Genomic DNA, 20,450 nt, shown 5'->3' on the forward strand with positions numbered 1-20,450 from the left:
TTGTGAATAATGTCAGAAAGCTTCAAACTTTTGCATATTTTGCATATAAGCCATGTACTGTAAATTCACCCTCCTCGTTGTTTTTAGTATTATAGTTTTTGTTAATGTTGAGAATTAGATATTAATTATTTATTTATTTATTTATTTATTTTATTTTTATTTTTATATACGTAGCCCCTAAAAGGATATGGTGATGAAAAAAAACATGAGATTGGAGGAAACATATATTTTGAGTTCTCTCGCAAAACATTTGCGTTTCCCCGAGTAACTGCGTTCGCAACGCAAAAGCATTGATATATAATAGTCCTTTCACAGTGCATTGTGGGACTTTTTACGGAGCAAATGTTTCGGTGCATTGGTAGGATTTAGCGATTCAGACAGCCCTTAAAATGGCCGACTCCCTGATCAGTGCCCTCAAAGAGTATAGAAGTAACAAGAGGCGAAACTCCGTTGCAGTTTTGACAACAGCCACTAGGTGGCGCTTCGGTAGCGCGGCCGCCATTTTGGACTGAACCAACGGCTTTACCGTTAGCACAACTACTGTACAGCATTAACATTATGTCTGGAAATAATTGGAAACAAAGAAAACAGTGTTCTGCCATCAACTGCAACAACTACCAGTGTACAAACAATCAACTAGCATTTCATAGATTCCCCAAAGATCCAGAGAGGTAAAGTAGAAAAGGTTTTTATTAACTTTAAAGTGATCTAACGTCAACGATAACAGGTGCTGTAACGTTAATGTAAGCTATCCCATAACCGCAGTAAGTTAACAGTTTGCTAATGTTATGTATTTGGTCGAAATTGTCAAGACTCGAAATGGGCTTTTTAAATCGCATACTTTCAGAGATATGAACCTAACCTGGCAAATGACCGCTTTATTAATTCATTGTTATCACTAAATTAACCCTTTAACTAGTGTCACCTTTTTTTCGCATAAACATGAAAATCACTATCCAAACTTAAATGGTTGTAATTCAAGAATGCTTTGGAATTTAGACCTATGGTTGGTCTTGTTTTAATTTGTCAGATTATTGTTGAAGTGAAATAAATTATGAAAGTGAAACAGAAAAAAGTTATGCAAGTTTGAGTTTATTAAAATGTACAAATTTAAAATATAATTATTTATATTTTATATAAATATATATATTACAAAATATATTTTACTCTAGAACTGCAAGAAAATGAAAGCAAAAAATCTGAACAAATTGTGTTCCACATTTTAGGTTGATATGTTGATATCTCGCTCCCTCACCCTTTCTGCCGTGCTCTAACGTTACACGGTTTGGAGCTGCGCGCTCTTGCTCGCTCGCTTTAGATTCCGGGTGATTTTAGCTAATTTGCGGGCATCAGGGAGCCGCTATCAATATGCGGGAGACTCCCGGATCTTCCGGGAGACATGGGATATGTCTGCTCTAGAGATATTAAAAACTAGAAACTACTTTTTAGTTAATTTAACCGCTTTTGAATTTGAACCGGTATCGTTCAATTCTATGACAGCTGTGTTGCGTTCAGTCCAAGATGGCGGAGCTGCAGCTCTGCGCATGGGTGAGTTTGTTGCAATGGAACGTTCTATTGAGTTTCGCCTCTTGGTACTTCTATACTCTTTGGTGCCCTGACTACTGAACTAGAGAGCTGATTCAAGACCTCATGCCCATTTGAACACTTTGGCCACATTCCTGAAATAGCCTAAGTAATTTAAAGGGATAGTTCACCCCTAAATGAAAATTCTGTCACGCTCAAGTTGTTCCAAACCTGTATGTTTCTTTCTTCTGTTAAACAAAAAATATATGTTGAAAAATGTTGGTAACCAAACAGTTGACTGTAGCCATTGACTTCCATAGTTTTTTATTTCCTACTATGGAAGTCAATGGCTGTTTGGTTTCCAACATTCTTCAAAATATCTTCTTTTGTTCAACAGAATAAAGAAATCCATACAGGTCTGAAACAACTTGAGGGTGAGAAAATTATGACAGAATTTTCATTTTTGGGTGAACTATCCCTTTAAGTAGACAAGCGGTCAAACGCAAACCCCTGCGTTTTTTTCTTCTTTTTATTTTTATGTCTATAAGCCTAGTTTTTTTGTTTATTTAGTTTTAGTTAAAATAAACAAAAATGAGAAATGTTGAATTGACAACTGGAAATACGTTTACTTATTTTATTCTATTTCAGTTAGTGTTTATTCTATTTCAATTAGGCTAATGAAATGTTTTTATGTTTCAGTTTAAGTCAACGATAGTAATCCTGCCTCATCATCTAGCTACATCTGTTTATTATCTTTTTAAATTATTATATACTTATAAAAATATTTTTGTGAATAATATATTTACATTTAAAAAAAGAAAACAATTGAATCTTTCAAAACTACCATTCAGAACTAAATTGTGGTTGTTGTACTTCTGTGCTCTGACCAAAAGATGGCGATAGAGATGCAGAAGTCGCCCTGCTTTAAAGGGATAGTTCAACCAAAAACTCACCCTCAAGTTGTTCCAAACCTGTATGAGTTTCTTCTGCTGAACACAAAAGAAGATATTTTGAAGAATGTTTGTCACCAGACAGTTGATGTACCCTATTGACTTATATAGGAAAAAAAAATATGGAAGTCACCTCCCAGATTGTGTAAAGGTAAGTTAGTCTTATTAAATAACTCCTTAATATTTTATTCTAGGCTTATGGATTTACTGCCTCTGCTTATATATATATATCCTTTTTTCACTTTTATAAAAGAACAGCCATATTTGTTCACATTATTTATTTCTATTAATCAATTTAATTAATCTATGTGAAGTAGATTGAAAAAAAAGAGTTCTTTCTTATATGGCCAAAAAAACAAAAACAACATACCATCATATGAAGGGCTGTTAAGCTCAAATACTGTTCTTAAAAAAAAAGGTATGTGACTGACATCCAATTTGGTCATTTTTCAAAAACATTTTTATTTAAAAAACAACAAGTTTAACAGAACTGCCATGCACACTAATGTAATGTCATTTCATCCCGCTGTTCACTTTGGAGAGTTAGAGAAGGGAATAAGACAGGGAAGAGAAATAAATAAGAACAAATGAACATGATGGGATCAGAAAAAATCAGAACGGACAGCAAAAGTGCACCATAATAAAAAGTTCACCACACAGATCATTTCAAATATACAAGCTCTGTTTGTTCGATTGTCTGAGCATGATAGTCCCACGACAGCTGTTTAAACTTTATATACAATCCAGGAATAAAATTCTAATGCACCACTTCAAAAAATGACCTTTTTATTTGATTAAGAATAAAAACAAGGAAATCCCTCACACAATCAATATTTGCAATCTATTGCAATGTAAATGTGTATCAAAATTTATTAGCAACGTTTCGGTCTCATGACCTTGATCAGGCATATAAAATGAAGGTCACGAGTCCAAAAGCATTGCTAATATAATTTTGATACTCGTTTGCATGTATTGATAGTGTGAGGGATTTCCTTTTTTTTTTTTTTTTTTTTTGGACCTGACTCATTTGGTCTTTTCTCCCACACACCTTTCACCTGCCGGTGTTCCATGGTGATTGCTAATATATAGTTAAGAAAGAAAAAAATAACCAAAAAAATGGACAAAAACCCTCTCCTAAAATACATAACTTTTTCCCTCTTGAACTGAGGTCAAATATAAGAGTACTTGTACCATATTGCCTTTACAGGATCTTGTTTTCCATTAAAACAATTTTTTTCTGTTTCAAAATTGTATCTTTCTCATTGGGAAATCGTGTTTTGCTTGTTTGTGTGTTGCTTTTGTTTTGCCATAAACCTCACTGCTTTTTGTTAGATTTATGCTAAAATAAGAAAGAAAAAATGCCAATAAATTTCATTTAAGATATATCATCTGAAAACATGTCTATATTAAATATATTTTTTCTTTTACTTAACAAGAAAATGTATCTTGTTGGAGATATTTAGACATCTATACTGGAAAACAAGAAAAATACTAATTTAAAAATAGATTTTTGTTGTTGTGGAGTGAAAGCGTCCTCCTAATGTCTGGTCCCAGGTCTCGCTCGTCTCGTCCAGTTTTGAGGTCTCCCTGATGAGTGACATGAAAGTGCCCGTTTCCGATGCTTTGGGACCGTACAGGTGCTTCACAGCTCGTCCTTGTAGGTGGCGCTCTGCAGACCGGCCGGGGGCTGGGAACCCTTCAGAGTTTTATGGGACCCCCTCCAGTCCGTGCGCACGTTGTCATCGTCCCACAGCGTAGAGGTCTCGGTGTCGCTCACCCACTCCGGGTCCCCGGCGTAATGGCAGGGCTGCACCAGAAGAGGGTGTGTGGAGTACGCCATCAGATTCCGATTGGGAAAATGGGATTTGTAGTCCTCGCTATTGAGAGGTGAAAAACAGCAAAATAAAATGGTTTCCAGTAGCTGAACTCTTCAGTTTTCACTAGCAGAAATTAGGTCAATATGATGTTACAAGCAATATAAATATAATATAAATGAAAAAAAAAAAAAAAAAAAATATATATATATATATATATATATATATATATATATATATATATATATATATATATATATATAGTTTTATATTGAATATCCCTAACTTGAAGTATAATATTATGTAATATTCAAAAGGCATAATAATATCAATAATAGCATTAATATTTAATAATATAATATTTATACTATATCATATCTATAAATCTAAATAAACATTCATATTGTATTCCTAACCCTAAGTATAAGCAATAGAAAAGTAATATAATGTAATGTAATGTAATGTATTATAATATAATTGGGATTGACTGGTCTGTATACATGTGTAATTCCTATTTTATCCCAATTTTACAAAAAGTACTAGTGACGCTTAGCCTGGAAATCCAGACCTAAATCTGAAAGATTAATGGTCTGGCGTCGACTAATGAAACTCGGCCAGCTCGAGGGGCGGCACCAATTGGATAACACTACGACTAATTACAACAAGCCCCATACGCTTAGCTACCAGCGGAGCTAACTGGTAGATTAGACTCTTGCCGTATCCGGTCGGCAAAACAGCAAAAACGCCCTTCTTGCAAAGGAAGGATTCGAGCGGCGTCTTCTGTTCCTCTTTTAGATAAAAAGCGAGGTCTAACTCATTCATTGTAGTGACCAAAGCCGTTTCAAACAACTGGTGTTCATCCATAGCCATCTTGCAATGTTTACTAATGACTTCGACGTCACAGCGCTGTCATCATCTCGCCTCTGGCCCGCCTATATCAGATAACCCGAAGTGATTGGTGCAGCTCGGCTACAAGGGCATAGTTAATGAGCATCATTACTCGACACCAGAGTAACTCGCTGAGCAAATTCAACTTGTGCTCTTGCGAGAACTCTGAGTTTCCAGGGTAAGTGATGCTTACATCACAACCTTTCTAAGGAAAGAGGTCACCGCTTATCTATTTAATGTGTCCTTTGGATCCAGAATCAGAAAGTGAATAACTTTAGGGCTTGTGCTGCTTGACTTTATCCCAATAAATAAATCAAGCATCAATTACTTTCAGCATAAGCCTGTAGAGGTACTTCATGTACTGAGGGTGTTGGCATGTCCTGGGCCAGCTGGCAGACGGCCCATGGCTTTGTCAGATCTGGAAGGAGAGCAAAGCAAACACCGGCTAAAGTAGCAGCTAATTTCGCTGGAATGCGGAACGGGGAAGCCAGGCCAGGGCAGGGCAGGGCAGGCCAGGGCAGGGCAGGGTGTTTAACAGGTTAGCCGTCAGCGGGGCAGTAGCAGCACGTCGGTCTCTACCGGGAGAGCCGTGGATCGATGGAAAGATTGAAAAACGCGAGGAGAACGCTGCTCTGATCTGTCTCTGTGGGGATGAGGAGCTTCAGGCGGGACGTGCCGAGCAGAATGAATCAGAGTCAGAGATGGAGAGGAAACGGACAGAGGAAAAGGGATGGCATCATGCCAACCCACAGCACAAACAACCAGTCACGCTGAGGAATCAAAGCTATTGCCAGCTCAAGATCGAAGTTTCTTTCTTGGCTTAAGTCTCAACGCTCTGTCCATAAAACTCAAATGATTTGTACAATTACATAGTGAAGAAACTATGCAGAGAGTTTTTAGAATAAAACTCTCCAAATCAAAGCACAGATTTGTGGTGAGCAATTTCAGTCAGTCCTGCTTTGCGAAAATATGTTCTCTTTTATTTCTGGACTGTAACTTAAATAGACTTAAATACCTTTAACTTAACTTAAATACTAACATTTCATTATAAACTAGACTTGTTTAACATATAATCAAGAAACCAAGTATAGAAAATGCAAGTATGCATATGCCTTTATGGTGAGAATGCAAACTTTGTCAACTAAAATTAGAAGCATCACTTCTATAAAGAGTTTGTAACAAACCCCACAAATCGTTTTAACTTTTAAAGTAGCCTATGTTTAGACCCAGACTCTGGAGACTTGAGTGTCATACTCACTTTGGGTGCTTGTCATACATGATGGGTAGGAACTCATCCACAGGAAGCATCTTGGATATGGGTTCGGCGTTGAGGAGCTTCTGAGCTCCCTGGAGAGAGATGGCGTAAGACAGCGTCCAGTAGGAGTAATCGGCGTACACCAGATTCCTCACGTTCTCCACTGCAACCTCCTCTCCAAGGTTCACCTTCTTCCTGCCCAGGTATCTGCAACAGATCCCACAGCAGTAAAGCCTCCTGATGGGGCGCTATATCATCTGTCAGTTGTACAGCTGGGTTACCCATGCGTATTTTAAAGTGCCCCTATTATGCTATTTTAAAGGCTCCCAATTTTGTTTTGGAGGTCTCTTACAGGTTTACATGCATCCAATGAAAAAAAAATTATCATAATATACATTGCAACATCTCCTCTTTTTTACAGTGTCTGAAGCGGGTCGCACACCGGACGCGCAGCTCAGCGCCGCGCCGCGCCACGTCTAGGACAACTCTCACCTGAAAATCCGATAACATCAGCAATTTTCTGATTTCTGTAAATAAATATAAAACTAAATGTATATTGCAGCACAGGGTGAAGTCCGTATATACATTAACTACGATTTGAGACACATAAATGTAAATTTAATTTAAAACTATGTAAATGGCGCTCTGTGGCGCGGCAGGATTTTGAACACGGTCCTGAGCCGTTGCTGGGCGCCGCGGACAGACGCCGCCGGTGTGTGTACTCTCATAGAGAATAATGTGTTCGAATTTAAAAGACGTGGCACTGCGTGGCGCGGCGCTGAGCTGCGCGTCCGGTGTGCGACCCGCTTAATGGTTTGATCAAGGATTCAATCTGTCTAAACTCGAGATCTTTTCGAGAGCCTACTCTCCTCTGATTGGTCAGATGACCCAGTCTGTTGTGATTGGTCTACTCTGCTCTGATTGGTCAGATGACCCAGTCTGTTGTGATTGGTCTACTCTGCTCTGATTGGTCAGATGGCCCAGTCTGTTGTGATTGGTTTACTCTGCTCTGATTGGTCAGATGGCTCAGTCTGTTGTGATTGGTTTACTCTGCTCTGATTGGTCAAATGGCTCAGTCTGTTGTGATTGGTCTACTCTGCTCTGATTGGTCAGATGACCCAGTCTGTTGTGATTGGTTTACTCTGCTCTGATTGGTCAGACTGCTCAGTCTGTTGTGATTGGTCTACTCTGCTCTGATTGGTCAGATGACCCAGTCTGTTGTGATTGGTCTACTCTGCTCTGATTGGTCAGATGACCCAGTCTGTTGTGATTGGTCTACTCTGCTCTGATTGGTCAGATGACCCAGTCTGTTGTGATTGGTCTACTCTGCTCTGATTGGTCAGATGACCCAGTCTGTTGTGATTGGTCTGCTGTTTAGTGCGTGTCAGAAACTAAATGAATAATTTGCAGCTTCCAGGCCTCAGCTACAACTACAGCGATTGAGGGTCAAAGTAGACGTTGTTTACAGACAGACAATAAATATGTCTGACATTATATATGGCTGGCATTATGCAAATATGTTACAAACCTATGTATGTTCGTGCAGGAAGTGAGACTGGAATTACTGACGACTCGTTTCAAGCAGTTCAGAATCACTTCTTTCTTTTGGGAGACAATAACTCCATTTATCAAGCACTTTGATCTTTGAAACTTTGCAGACCTTTTACAGTCACAACAGCTATATCATATACTACATGAAAGCTAATATCTAAAAAAGCATAACGGGCACTTTAAATAAGAATAAATATTTACATAAATATGACAAGTTTATGCTATACAAACATAAAAACAAAAGTGTGTAAAAAATCTGTAAAACGTAAAAAAAAAGTGACAAAGCCGAATTTAAGTTTTCCTTATAACTGCAACAAAAGCAATATTCTGATTCTGGTTTCCTCAAGTCTCCACGACAACCGTGTGACAGACAGGTGTCACTCACATGATGTCCCAGTCCAGCTCCACCTGCTCCACCTCCTCCATCAGCCGCATCAGACGGCGTTTAAAGTTGGCTTGGAAACGGATGTCATCCTCAAAGATCAGCGCCTTGTCTAGCTGCATATCTACCATCTATGAGCAATAGATGACAAATCATTTTGACTAAAAACAGCTTATTTTATTTTAATGTTTGGGGTCAGTAAGATTTAATTAACCATTTTATTCACCAAAGATGCATTAAATTGATCAAAAGTAACAGACACTACATTTTATAACATTTCAAATAAATTCTGTTCTTTAAAACTTTCTATTTATCAAAAAATCCTGAAAAATGTTATCTTGGTTGCAAAAACTGTTTTCAACATTGATAAATAATAAAAGTTTCTTGATCATCAAATCATCAAATCAGAATGATTTCTAAAGGATCATGTGACACTGAAAACTGGAGAAAATTCAGCTTTACATCCCTGGAATAAATTACATTTTAAAATACATTTGCATTGTAATAATATTTCACAATATTACTGTTTTTATTGTATCTTTTGATCAAATAATAAATGCATCCTTGATGAGCATAGGAGACTTCTTTCGAAATCCTTGCAACCCTTTAAATGGCAGTGTACAATAAAATATGCTGAAAAATGCATGAATGCAGTGGTGTAAAGTATTTGAGTAAATGTAATTAATTACTGTACTTCATTATATTTTTGGCTACTTTGTAGTTTTACAGAGTATCAAATATATTAGCAACTTTTACTCTCTACTTGACAAAATGTTTTAATAAGTACATGTACTCTTTACTCCAACACATTTGTGGTAAATAACGCAATTACTCGTTACATTTTACATGCCACCTATCTTTTTCTCCAGCAGTTTATTTCTGCTACAAAAGTGCATACAGGGCATTAAAGGTACTATATCATGTGGGTTTTGCCCTTGTTCACCCAAACTCGTCAACAGGGCTACTTTACACTAAAGCGAGTGCATTATTAGCAGGTAGTTGCTGAATCGCAAGTGTTTCTTATATAAGGTGAGGACATGCCGAAACCAGCGCGTCCAGTGCAAGTAGACTTTGACTATTTAATTTAACTTAACATTATTTTATTTATCCGTTATATTGAAGAGAACTTTTTGAAGGATATTGGTTTACTTATGCCCTTTTTGAGCAGTTGAGCTTAACTGAGAATTTTTGTAGTGTTTTGGAGAGTGTTTGTAGACATTTAAGAGTGTTGACCTTGATTTATTGCAATTTTGAGGTGTTCAGATTTATTTATTCATTATCTGATTGCTCTCCTCACAAATCAACTGTATCTTGTTTTTCACTGGCATTGAGAACTAGTGCATCTTTGAGCCTTCATTCAGTACGAGTAAAATACTTCAGTACTGTTCAAATCAGACTTTTACACAAGTCGTATTGGAATTGGTGACTTGTAAATTGTAATGGAGTACTCTTCGCTGTAAGGTTATCTGTACTTTAACTCAAGTATGGTTTTCAGGTACTCTTTACACCTCGGTCTGAATGGCACTGCTTTAGATAAAATACCAAACCAAAAGGCATTTGTTTCAATAGTTTTAGGGGCCACTGACCTCTTTCCAGATGTAGTAGTGGCTCAGAAAGCAGCCCACCTCTCCCTTAGTCAGCGTGCGGCCAGAGAAAGGGTCATAGTAACCGGGTAAGAGATCCACACCTAGAATCTTAATGTCGCTGCTGTTCAAAGCGCTGCATGCACACACACAATTAAAAACACAATTATTGCATTATCTGTAGATATGAACTAGAATGCATGAAGATTCTTATAACAGTAAATGTCTATTAGCGCTGCATGATTAATTGTTAATAGATCGCAAACTTGATTCAGACATCCACACAATCTCACTCCAAAATGATAATTTATAAGTAAATGTTATAATAATTCAGATGATCACAGACATACTAGGATATAAGTTCAACATGCTCCTCCCAAACTTTGTTAATAAAACATCATTAAAAAATGTATTCTAAAACACTGATTCATCCAGTAATGAAATGTCTATGAGTGAGTCATTGAATCATTCATTTGAACATTCAAATTCATTACATATTTTTAAATAGATTGCAGAAATTAACATTTTGTCAGAACCTCTAGTAAATTGCATGTTATTTTGTTCAGTTGTCTATTCAGAATCGTGGGAGAGTCGCGATCTCTATTTTAATAAAAAAAAAACCTGATTGTCAATTTATTCAGAATCGTGCAGCTCTGATGTCTATTGAGTGTTTATCTATACTTACGCTCCATCTATGGCATCCACAACTTTAGCATCAATCTCAAGCTCATACAACGACCATAACATCCTGTCCCTGCGGTCTGGACGTCTGCGCAGGTTTACCAAGTAGATCTGAGGAGAACACACACACACACACGCAAAATATTCCATCAAATGTAGTGATTGCTGTAGCTCACAACAATGGTAAAAAAACACAGAGTATGCACTTTACCTCATCAAAACCCATGAGATCTGACTGTTTGGGAGGAACGTGGACATAGCGAGAGACGTACATGGGCGGCCCGTGGACTGCGGGAGAAATGACCTCAATTAGGACTCAAATCCTTGACAATGATTCTGTTCGATTAAGGAGCTAATCGCTAATTAGCACAAACTTAGTACAATCTTCACATACAGTGGGGTCCAAAGAGTCTGAGACAACACTGAAAATCACACAAGAACATTCTTAATTTATTATGATCATTTTAGATTTGTAGAAGTCATTGCTTTGAAAGCCTGTTTCCACCTCGGAGTAAAAAATAAAAAGGGTTCTTGTGACTTTATTTCTCATAATGGACTTTAACCCTAAAAAGGGCAAGACAATAAAGAGAAATCAGAAAATTAATGTATTGCTATTTTCCATCTTATTAGGACACAAATAAAAAAAGAAGTCATAGTTAATGGTTAGTTAATAGTGAAAATTGGACCCTAATCTAAAGAGTGATAATCACTTCTATTCTCTTTGAAATATGGGTAATGTGTTTATTGTAAACTAAGATATACTTTAATGACATTTCTATTCAAACTTGTATGTTATTGAATTCAATTCACATTTATTTGTAAAGCGCTTTTCACGATACACATCGTTTCAAAGCAGCTTTACAGAAAATGCATGAGTCCACATTACAAATTAGAGTAATCTGTCATCAGAGGAAACTGTCTAAGTTATGTATTTCAGAAATGTACATGTACAAAATCAAAGTTATCGAAAATTTTATTAATTTAAACAATGTAATAATTTAAGGCAGAATCAATGAGCTCATTGAAGTAATGAATACTTGTTTGTTAACAAATGATTAAGACATTTAGAAGGTTATGTATTTAAATCAATTTCTAATTACACATTTGTTATGAAGTTGCCATTTAAAATATATTAACTTTGTAATATTGTAATATTGAATAACATGCTACAGTTAAAATGATAATCAAGTACTTTACATGTGCTTTAGTATGTTAGCCAACACATCAAAATAAGTTTAATTCATTAAATCACGACAAAAGATTATTAAAACATAATGATTTCAAATGTATTTTAAAGTAAAACTTTCAATCTGACATTACAAAGTGCACTTAGTGTACTTAAGTGTATTCAGAAACATAGTCATGAAAGTGTACTATCTTTAAGTACACTTAAGCAGCCTTATATATATATATATATATATATTTCATATTTTATTATCTGCAAGTACAGTTTACAAGTACAATATATTTGTAAAGTTTGAAGTACACTACAAGTGCATATTCAATACACATGCACTTCTTTTTCACAAGGGAAAATACATGCTAGCTTAAGTGCTGTTATCATTAAAGCAGGTAAAAAGGGGGGCATTTTATTATTGCAAAAGTGTTATGCTGATAATATCATTCAATAAAAAATGTAAATGTCAGTGTCACTCACTCAAAGATTCCAGGTAAAGGTGGACAAAATTTATTCGATCATCCTCGACCGTCTGATGAGGTTTCGCAGGTACGTTCAGATACCCATAACGCACCTTGTTGCACAGATACATCTGAACCTCTGGTTAAAAAAGTGAATTACATAAGATAAATAAATATTGTCAGAAATTGAATTCACTATGTCAGCTCTTTCAAATGCTATTTCACTGTCAATCCTAAAAAATGTTGGACACAGAGAAGAATTTCCCCCTCATTCCCTCCAAACTAAATCCAAATGTTAAACTCATCATATTGCATAAGGGAAGTGAGATGCGTTGGAGTCATCCAGAAGGGGGCACTGTACCCGATATCCTGCAGGAGAAGGCAAAAACGATGATGTCGTCGAAGGGCCAGGAGTAGTCTTTGTGAGGGGGGTGAAAGGACACTTCCCTGGTGCCCTGTTTGCGCAGGTCCAGCAGGATAGTGGAGTGGACCATCGGGACAGGGTAGCAGCCCAGCCTTTGACGCTGCTTTGTGGGGAAGTACTCAGCGGTCCGACGATAGTAGCCCTGAAACAGAGAGAAAACTGTGAAAAGTGTTTGAGCAAACAGCATCTAAACAGACCCATAATGAACAATTACCCTCAAAAGTGATGTTTTTTTTTGTGTGGAGATACTCACTTTAACTGAATAGAGGACTTGTTTTGTCACATTGTTTGCGCACACAGCTTGACTGTCAATATTTGCTCTCATATACGTAGCATTGAGAAATCTGGTTCATTTGAATGAGTTTGTCTGGACAAATAATGTAAATAAACCCATTTTTAAAAAACAAAAAATGAAGTTCCAATGCAACATTTTATGTCCTTTTAGCAGCAAAATTAATATATATATATTTTTTTTAAATAATGTATATATTCACTACTGCTGAAAAGTTTGGGGTCGGTAAGATTTTTAAAAGAAGTCTCTTCTGCTCACCAAGGCTGCATTTATTTGACAGAAAAATACAGTAAAACAGTAATATTGTGAAATATATTATTACAATTTAAAAGAAGTGTGTTCTGTTTTAATATATGTTAATATGTCATTTATTCCTGTGATCAAAGCTGAATTTTCAGCATAATTTCTCCAGTCCAGTGTCACATGATCCTTCAGAAATCATTCTAATATCCTGATACGATAGGCTACTCAAAAAACATAACTGATTGTTATTAATATTGAAAACAGTTGTGCTGCTTAATATTTTTTGTGGAAACATGATACTTTTTTATTCGATGAATAGAAAGTTAATAAGAACAGCATTTAATTGAAATAGAAATATTTTAAAACACTATAAATGTCTTTACTGCTATTTCTCATAAATAAATGCATATTTACTGAATAAAATGATCAATTTCTTGAAAAAACTTGTAGTGACCCCAATCCTTTGTATGGTACACACACACAATGCAGTTAGCTACTTTGTATAAGCTTGCCTGTAGTTTAAAGAGTAACTCTCGCCAAATTGCAACCTAGGCTATTTTTATTTATCTACCCGAGTCAAACATTCGTGTAAAAGCATAATTAGAATAGCCTTTTGAATGGGAGTGCTAGGGGCACGACTATGATAGCATCAAAATCGCTATTTTTAAAACACTAAGAAGGCTCGACACAACATGAAACTGTGCTCGAAGTATCACCAGGGGCTCTACACATGAACGCAAGCATTGAGAGCATTGTTTGTGAACACAAAGTTTACTAAAAAGAAAGGTTTTGTGTTAGTGTTTCCGGTGGCTGGAATTTTGTCAGTCAAAAGTAGACGATCTCCAAATGCAACATAACATGAGGAGAGTAAAGATGGAAAGCTCAGTTCATTACATTGCATTCGGAGATCGACTACTTTTGACTGACAAAACACTAACTGATAAAGTGAGTCGTACAAAACCTTTCTTTTTAGTAAACTTTGTGTTCACAAACAATGTTCTCATTGCTCGAGTTCATGTGTAGAGCCCCTGGTGATACTTCGAGCACAGTTTCATGTTGTGTCGAGCCTTCTTAGTGTTTTAAAAATAGCGATTTTGATGCTATCACTGTAGTGCCCCTAGCACTCCCATTCAAAAGGCATTTTGACCGAAAACGAAAATACGGTCAATCTTAAAAGTGGCGTTTCCATTCTAATTATGCTTTTTTACATGTTTGATTCGGGTGGATTAACAAAAATAGCCTAGGTTGCAATTTGGCGAGAGTTATCCTTTAACTAATTTAAATCACCAGTAGTCTATAAATTTAGAAAATACCAATGCTCTTAATATTATACAGCAATAGTGGAAGCTGATATCGCCACTTTATTGATGTGGCGTATAGCAAGATGTAATGTTAGCTATCCCTCAATGCGTTTTAAGAACATACACATGCACACACAGTAATACACACTTCCAAGCTGGAAACTCATGGTTCTGATGTGACATGGTCATGCTGCTGCCATTAGATTTCTGCTGCCTGCCTCAATGTTAGGTCCTGTATCTGTTATTTTGTATGTCGATTTGTACTGTTTTAATGCATGAACTGCTTTTATGCCTTTGCAATTTGTGCTTGTTTGTTTGTGCTTGTCTTAATTGTGTGCCACACGCTTGTATGTCTTATTCCCTTTTGCTTAGCCCTGCTGTAAATGTAGGCTAATTGTAATGTATTTTATTTGATGTATGCCTTCTAACAACTGGCCGGGGACTACAGCTGGAAGTTAGCCGTAGAGGCTAAAGCTGCTCTTTTTATCAAAAGGGATTGTCCACATCATTATAAACCAATAAACTAAACTAAACTAAACTAAACTGTACCTGTGGAGTGATGCCACACCAGTAGTTGGAGTATGCTGACTGTGAGTCCAGCATGGGGGCAATAACAGACTTATTCTCTGCCATCAGGAGGTGCAGGGTATCCGGGTTGGTCAGGATGTTGTCTGTGTCTGAATACTGCAGATGAGGAAATAAACACAAAGAATGTCATTAATAGTCCTGATATTATAAAATGATATATTTGAAAATTTTCAATTGGGGTTTAAAGCATATCACAGTAGTAGTTCTGTGATTTTAGTGTTATTAGACCTCAGTGCAGCGTTTGACACCATTGATTCCGATATCCTTGTCTCTTGCCTAAAAAAGACGGTGGGAATTTGGGGCAAGGCACTTGAATGGTTTAAGTCCTTCCTCTCTAACAGGTCTTTTTATGATCATTTTTTCCATTGTATAGTGGGGTTCCCCAAGGATCTATTCTTGGCCCATTCCTGTTTTCATTATATATGCTACCTTAACTATTGAATTTGTTTACATCAAATTAAATCATGGATGGTTTGGAGCTCCGTACACCCAAACTTTTTCCAATCTGGGCATTTTGGCCCACTTCTGTAAATTGGTGGTAAAGAATCTAGGTGTACAGTTTGATAATTCTCTGAAATTTGATAAAACAGATTAAATCTGTGGTTAAATCCTGTTTTATTTTTTTTCCATTTGAGATCAATAGCAAAGGTTAAACCATTCCAGCCTTCTAGTAATTAAAAAAAAAAATGCTTTTATTTCTGAAAGACTGGATTACTGTAATTTACTGTATGTGGGTGTTATCATCTTCAATAGGTGCAAAACGCTGCTGCCAAACTTTTGAAAGGTACTCATGAAAACAGCATGTAATTAGCCTAACTAGACATTGGTTGCCAATCCAATTTAGAATTTATTTCAAATTATAGACCCTTGTAAATAAAGCATTTCACAAACTGGCGCCTCCATATTTAGTGTACCTTCTTCAAGTGCATAAACTACCTACTGTAGTACGCTAAGGTCAACCAGTCAGAAGACTTAGTTTCTATGACCAGACTAAAAAAGACCAGCTCCAAATCTTCATTAGGTTGTTTGAAGCGACATTTAAAATGACACCTACTCTCATTAGCGTTTGATCCGACTGGTTAACTTAGAAAGGGGCTCAAATATATTTGATGTATTTGAATCTGTCTGGTGTTGATTGTGTGTGTCATGTTATGGTGTTATTGTTGATTTGATTTTACGTATGATTTACAGCACGTCGGTCAACGTCCTGTTGTTTTAATAGTGCTTTCTAAATAAAACAAACAAACAAGATATTCGCAAAAATGATTCTAGTAAATTCCAGCACAATTTCTATTGTGACCCCAATAAGAACTGAACCTCCATGAACCATTTGGACCTTTTTTTAAAATATATATATATTCTTATTATAGATATTTGGGTGTGAATGATCCAAAATCAGGGTGTATATGCTTTAACTGGGTCATACCAGAATGTAGTCAGCCCAGCGTTTCTTGGCAAAGTTCAGCGCTGCCTGTTTGAGCTTCATAACATACTCATAGCGGCCGTTAGTCCAGTGCTTGGGCCCCAGCTCACCCGCATAGGACCTGTGCAGATAAAACAAGCAGTCGAATCAAACTTCACTGGTGGTGCCTAAACTTACAAACATCCCAACGCATTTTAGAGCTGTGGTTTAATCAGGACAGTAAATCTGCCAATCGTGCATGATGTGTGATGATCGTCTCACGTGGGTTTATCTAAAGGTCTCCACTCCACATAGTGATATTGTGTTTGCATGACGGTGAGCCATTCTCGCAGGATTGCTGTTGTGTTGTCAGTGTTGTGGTCTGTTGCTGCCCTACAGGAAACAAAAACATAGAGACACTGGTGTCATTCAATTGTGTCAAAAGACCGGTAAAGTAATGTGGTGCATCCGACATGCAGAAACATAAACAACATAAGACAGGAAGTGATATCATAACGAGGACCCCGGATCACCTTCATGACTGCATGCTAAGGTCAACAAGTCTCTTAATATATGGATAATTTGCCATTTTTATGATAAGGAAAAGTTACTTCAGGTTGTAGAATGTCATGTGGTGCAACTACCTCCAAAAATGTAATGATATTTGTAAATTAATATACACTTTTTGTTTTTATCTTTAAAAAATATATTTAACTTATATTTTAACTTTAAAAAATAATAATAATTAAAGGTTTAGTTCACCCAAAAATGATATAATAATCCCATCATTTACTCACCCTCAGGCCATCCTAGGTGTATATGACTTGATTATAGTTTACAAAGTAATAAAAATGGATATTTTTCTTACAAAAACGCATCGCTTCGCTTCAGAACTGGAGCGTGGAGCCGTATGGATTACTTTTATGATGGATGGATGCGCTTTTTGGGCTTCAAAATCTACCATTCACTCCCATTATAAAGCTTGGAAGAGCCAGGATAACTCTGATTGTGTTTGGCTGAAAGAAGATTGGCTTGAGGGTGAGTAAATTATGGGATCATTTTCATTTTTGGGGTTGAACTTAACCTTTAAGATGTGTACATTTATGTATTCAAGGTTAAAGGAAATTACGGTATTACTTTTTACTTGGTAGTTACACCACATGACATTTTTAGAGTAATTAAATTTTAACTTTAGTTGGATATGCTATAAAACTTTTTCAAAACTCTATGAAACCAACATGTACCTGGCCAATGTGTTTTAAACTACATTTTAAAAATATTTTTCCATTTCTTTATCTAGGACACTCTTATTTGTCATTGACCCATATACTACTGAGTAATACAAATTAACTATGAGCTAACATGTAATAACAGATTATCCTATTTGTGATGTAGCATCTGACTTCTTGTTTAAGTCACAAAATAAACGACTTAAAGCTATTTTGAACGTTAAATCGCAATAAATGTATAGTAGTATATATATTTAGTATAGTAAATGTATACTAGTATATATTTTCTAAAAAATAGTATGTGCTAGAAATATAATAAATGTATTAAAGTGAATAAACGAACTCATCCTGAACGTTATTAGTTAGGGGGAAGGGGGTCTACTTTTGGGGGACACTGCAAAAATCAAGGGGAGGAGGTGATGAAATGCAAATAAGACTGGCCTTTTGACATCTGCAAATAGTAAAAAGATAATCAGCCATGTTAAACTGCAGGGAAGAAGTCACCTACCAGATAGAGATGCGCTCTTTAGGATAGTTTAATCTCTCGAGAGCTCCGAGGTAATATGGTAAAGAATGAGCGGCGTTCCGTGCGATTACAACTATAACGACCGTGGGCGGCTGCATCTTTGACTCGTCGGTATAATTTTCCTCGGAAAAGTAACATTGTGCTACCGCAAGAATAGTCCAAACAGTTATAATCCCAGATAACATTGTTGGATTTTCGATGGGCCGCTGCGTTGCACAAACAGTCCCATCCGCGTCAGCAGCTGAAGGAAAGAGGGCTCTTCCCTAAACTTCTCACTCCCCCTCAGTTCTCCGTTCCCCCCTGAAGGAGCCAACGTGTTCTGTTAGCTGTGTTTGAGTTACAACTTCCGTGTGAGGATTTTTTTTTCCTCCGAATTGTTACATTATATGTTCAGTGTAACGTTTACATTCACTATTAGAATGTTCGACGGATGTTCTAAACCTCAACGGTTACATTTTAGAATGTTAAATGTTGAGTTGACGTTTCGCTACATTGTTTCGCTAGCTTAAAGGTTTTAGGGTAGAATGTCGACGTTTGAGGATTTTGTCGGAGCTTAGTGATTTTCTTTTTCGCCACCAAAGAGTCTTAACCACTGCAAATTTAGCGATTAGACAATTTTTTTTACTATCAAACTAAATCAGACATTAATAGAGATAGATGAATGTGATATTTTGTCATGTTTAGTCAAAATTCCAAGAGCACAAAACTACTAAATTCTTTAAACTTTTTTTCCCTTTGTCACTCACTGACTGAAAGAAACGACGAAATTGATTAAAACAAAAACAAAAAACTGTCTTTAAAAAAAAAACTGTCTGTTTTTGTCAGAAACTAAAACCTGATTTAGTCTGATTACCTAAATCGAATCTTGAAAATTAACAAGCAAATGTCAAACAAAACAATATTATTTAAGTGCTTATATGTAAAAGGTTTTATTTTACAAAACAACCACAAAGTTCTAGCTGCTTCGTTCATCAAACGTTTTCCTACAGTGAACAACCACAAGAGGGATGTGTTGAGCTTGTTTCACAAATTAACCAAAGGGAATTTTAATATGACGTGTCTCCATCGGTTTGACATTAGAAGAGATATTTTTTCAGTATTATGTATAGACAGACAGATAGATAGATAGATAGATAGATAGATGGATGGATGGATGGATGGATGGTATACTTTAATTTAACCAAATCACTTTAAAAAAAACTCCATATTGATTCAATCTTTTACTGGTTGTTCATCTACAAAGGAATGCGAAATTGATCAGTGGCCATCCACACTATTGAGTCCTTGTCTTTATGAATGCTGAGATGCTCCTTACAGAGAGATCAAGTGAAAGAGAAGCTCAATGACCAGATGCCGCAGAAGAGCAGAACCTTGGAGGGTGTAATCAGAAAAGAAAACAGCCTGCAGAGAACAAAGAGATGGAGGTGCTGAGAGAGAGTAAACGGACTACGGCTGACATCCAGCCAAACTGATTTTGAGTGGCCCTTCTATCATTGGCCAGCCGCATTGCCTGTAACAATTAAATTAGCGGCGTGCTCGGGCTTGGTCCGGAGACTCGGGTCAAAGGGAGTGTCGTTTCACGGTACCCACGCCTACCCCTCCAACCCCTGGCCCTCGGAGGGCACTTTCCCAGCGCCTCCAGCACAGCCATCCCTGAGAGAGTTCACCAACATCCCGACTAACTTTTCACTGCTGGGTCAAAGGTCTGAGGAGCAGGGCAGCAGGGTGTGGCGGGGGGTCGAGGGCACACAAGACAACTAGCCCGGGCTCAAACATTTATTCAGAGAAGGAGGGGGGCATGTTCCCCTGGACAACTTTGATTAAGCCACTTTATCCTATGCCTAGTGGGGGGTCTGCCGTGAGCCTATGGATATACGAAGCCATGTGGCATACAAAGTGAAAGGGGGGTCCACTGGTCCCAGCACCTCGGCAGACTCTTTCTTCACTGGGTCAGTCGCAATCCCTAAAAGGGCAGCTGCAACACTATGGGAAAGCCTCAAAGTTCGTCCAGCGTTGCGATAATCAATAACATGTTCCCATACAGACGTCTCACGGCTCATCAGCTCAATAACTGTCACTCACGGTCCCACGCTCAGCTCAATCGCACAGACTTACTCAGCAGTCGTGAAGTGACAGTCCAACACTGAATGCCAAATTAGTTTGAAGCTTTTTTGGGAGG

The 20,450-nt window shown here is 37.1% G+C and overlaps 1 protein-coding gene across 1 annotated transcript; it reads right to left on the reverse strand.

The window, feature by feature from the left end:
• Positions 1 to 2,924: 2,924 nt before the first annotated feature.
• Positions 2,925 to 18,800, reverse strand: cercam (cerebral endothelial cell adhesion molecule). Its single transcript, XM_084103657.1, has 12 exons — positions 18,254 to 18,800; positions 16,799 to 16,909; positions 16,541 to 16,658; positions 15,076 to 15,210; positions 12,628 to 12,832; positions 12,286 to 12,405; positions 10,840 to 10,916; positions 10,633 to 10,739; positions 9,951 to 10,083; positions 8,368 to 8,495; positions 6,435 to 6,638; positions 2,925 to 4,351 (listed from the first exon to the last, which is right to left on the reverse strand). The coding sequence occupies exons 1-12, from the start codon at positions 18,454 to 18,456 to the stop codon at positions 4,117 to 4,119; spliced, it is 1,776 nt and encodes a 591-aa protein (XP_083959783.1). The 5' UTR covers positions 18,457 to 18,800; the 3' UTR covers positions 2,925 to 4,116.
• Positions 18,801 to 20,450: the final 1,650 nt, after the last annotated feature.

Source organism: Abramis brama (assembly GCF_963993115.1).
Source record: "Abramis brama genome assembly, chromosome: 25".
Classification (NCBI taxonomy): Eukaryota; Metazoa; Chordata; class Actinopteri; order Cypriniformes; family Leuciscidae; genus Abramis; species Abramis brama.

Bases quoted from the DNA above. Each gene is read 5' to 3' on its own strand.
- cercam (XM_084103657.1), bottom strand. From the start codon at position 18,456: ATGTTATCTGGGATTATAACTGTTTGGACTATTCTTGCGGTAGCACAA. The intron at 15,211-16,540 runs GTATGACCCAGT...CCTCATCTGCAG, and splicing joins GCTGGGCTGACTACATTCTG to TATTCAGACACAGACAACAT. The intron at 10,740-10,839 runs GTAAAGTGCATA...TGTTCTCCTCAG, and splicing joins ATCTCATGGGTTTTGATGAG to ATCTACTTGGTAAACCTGCG.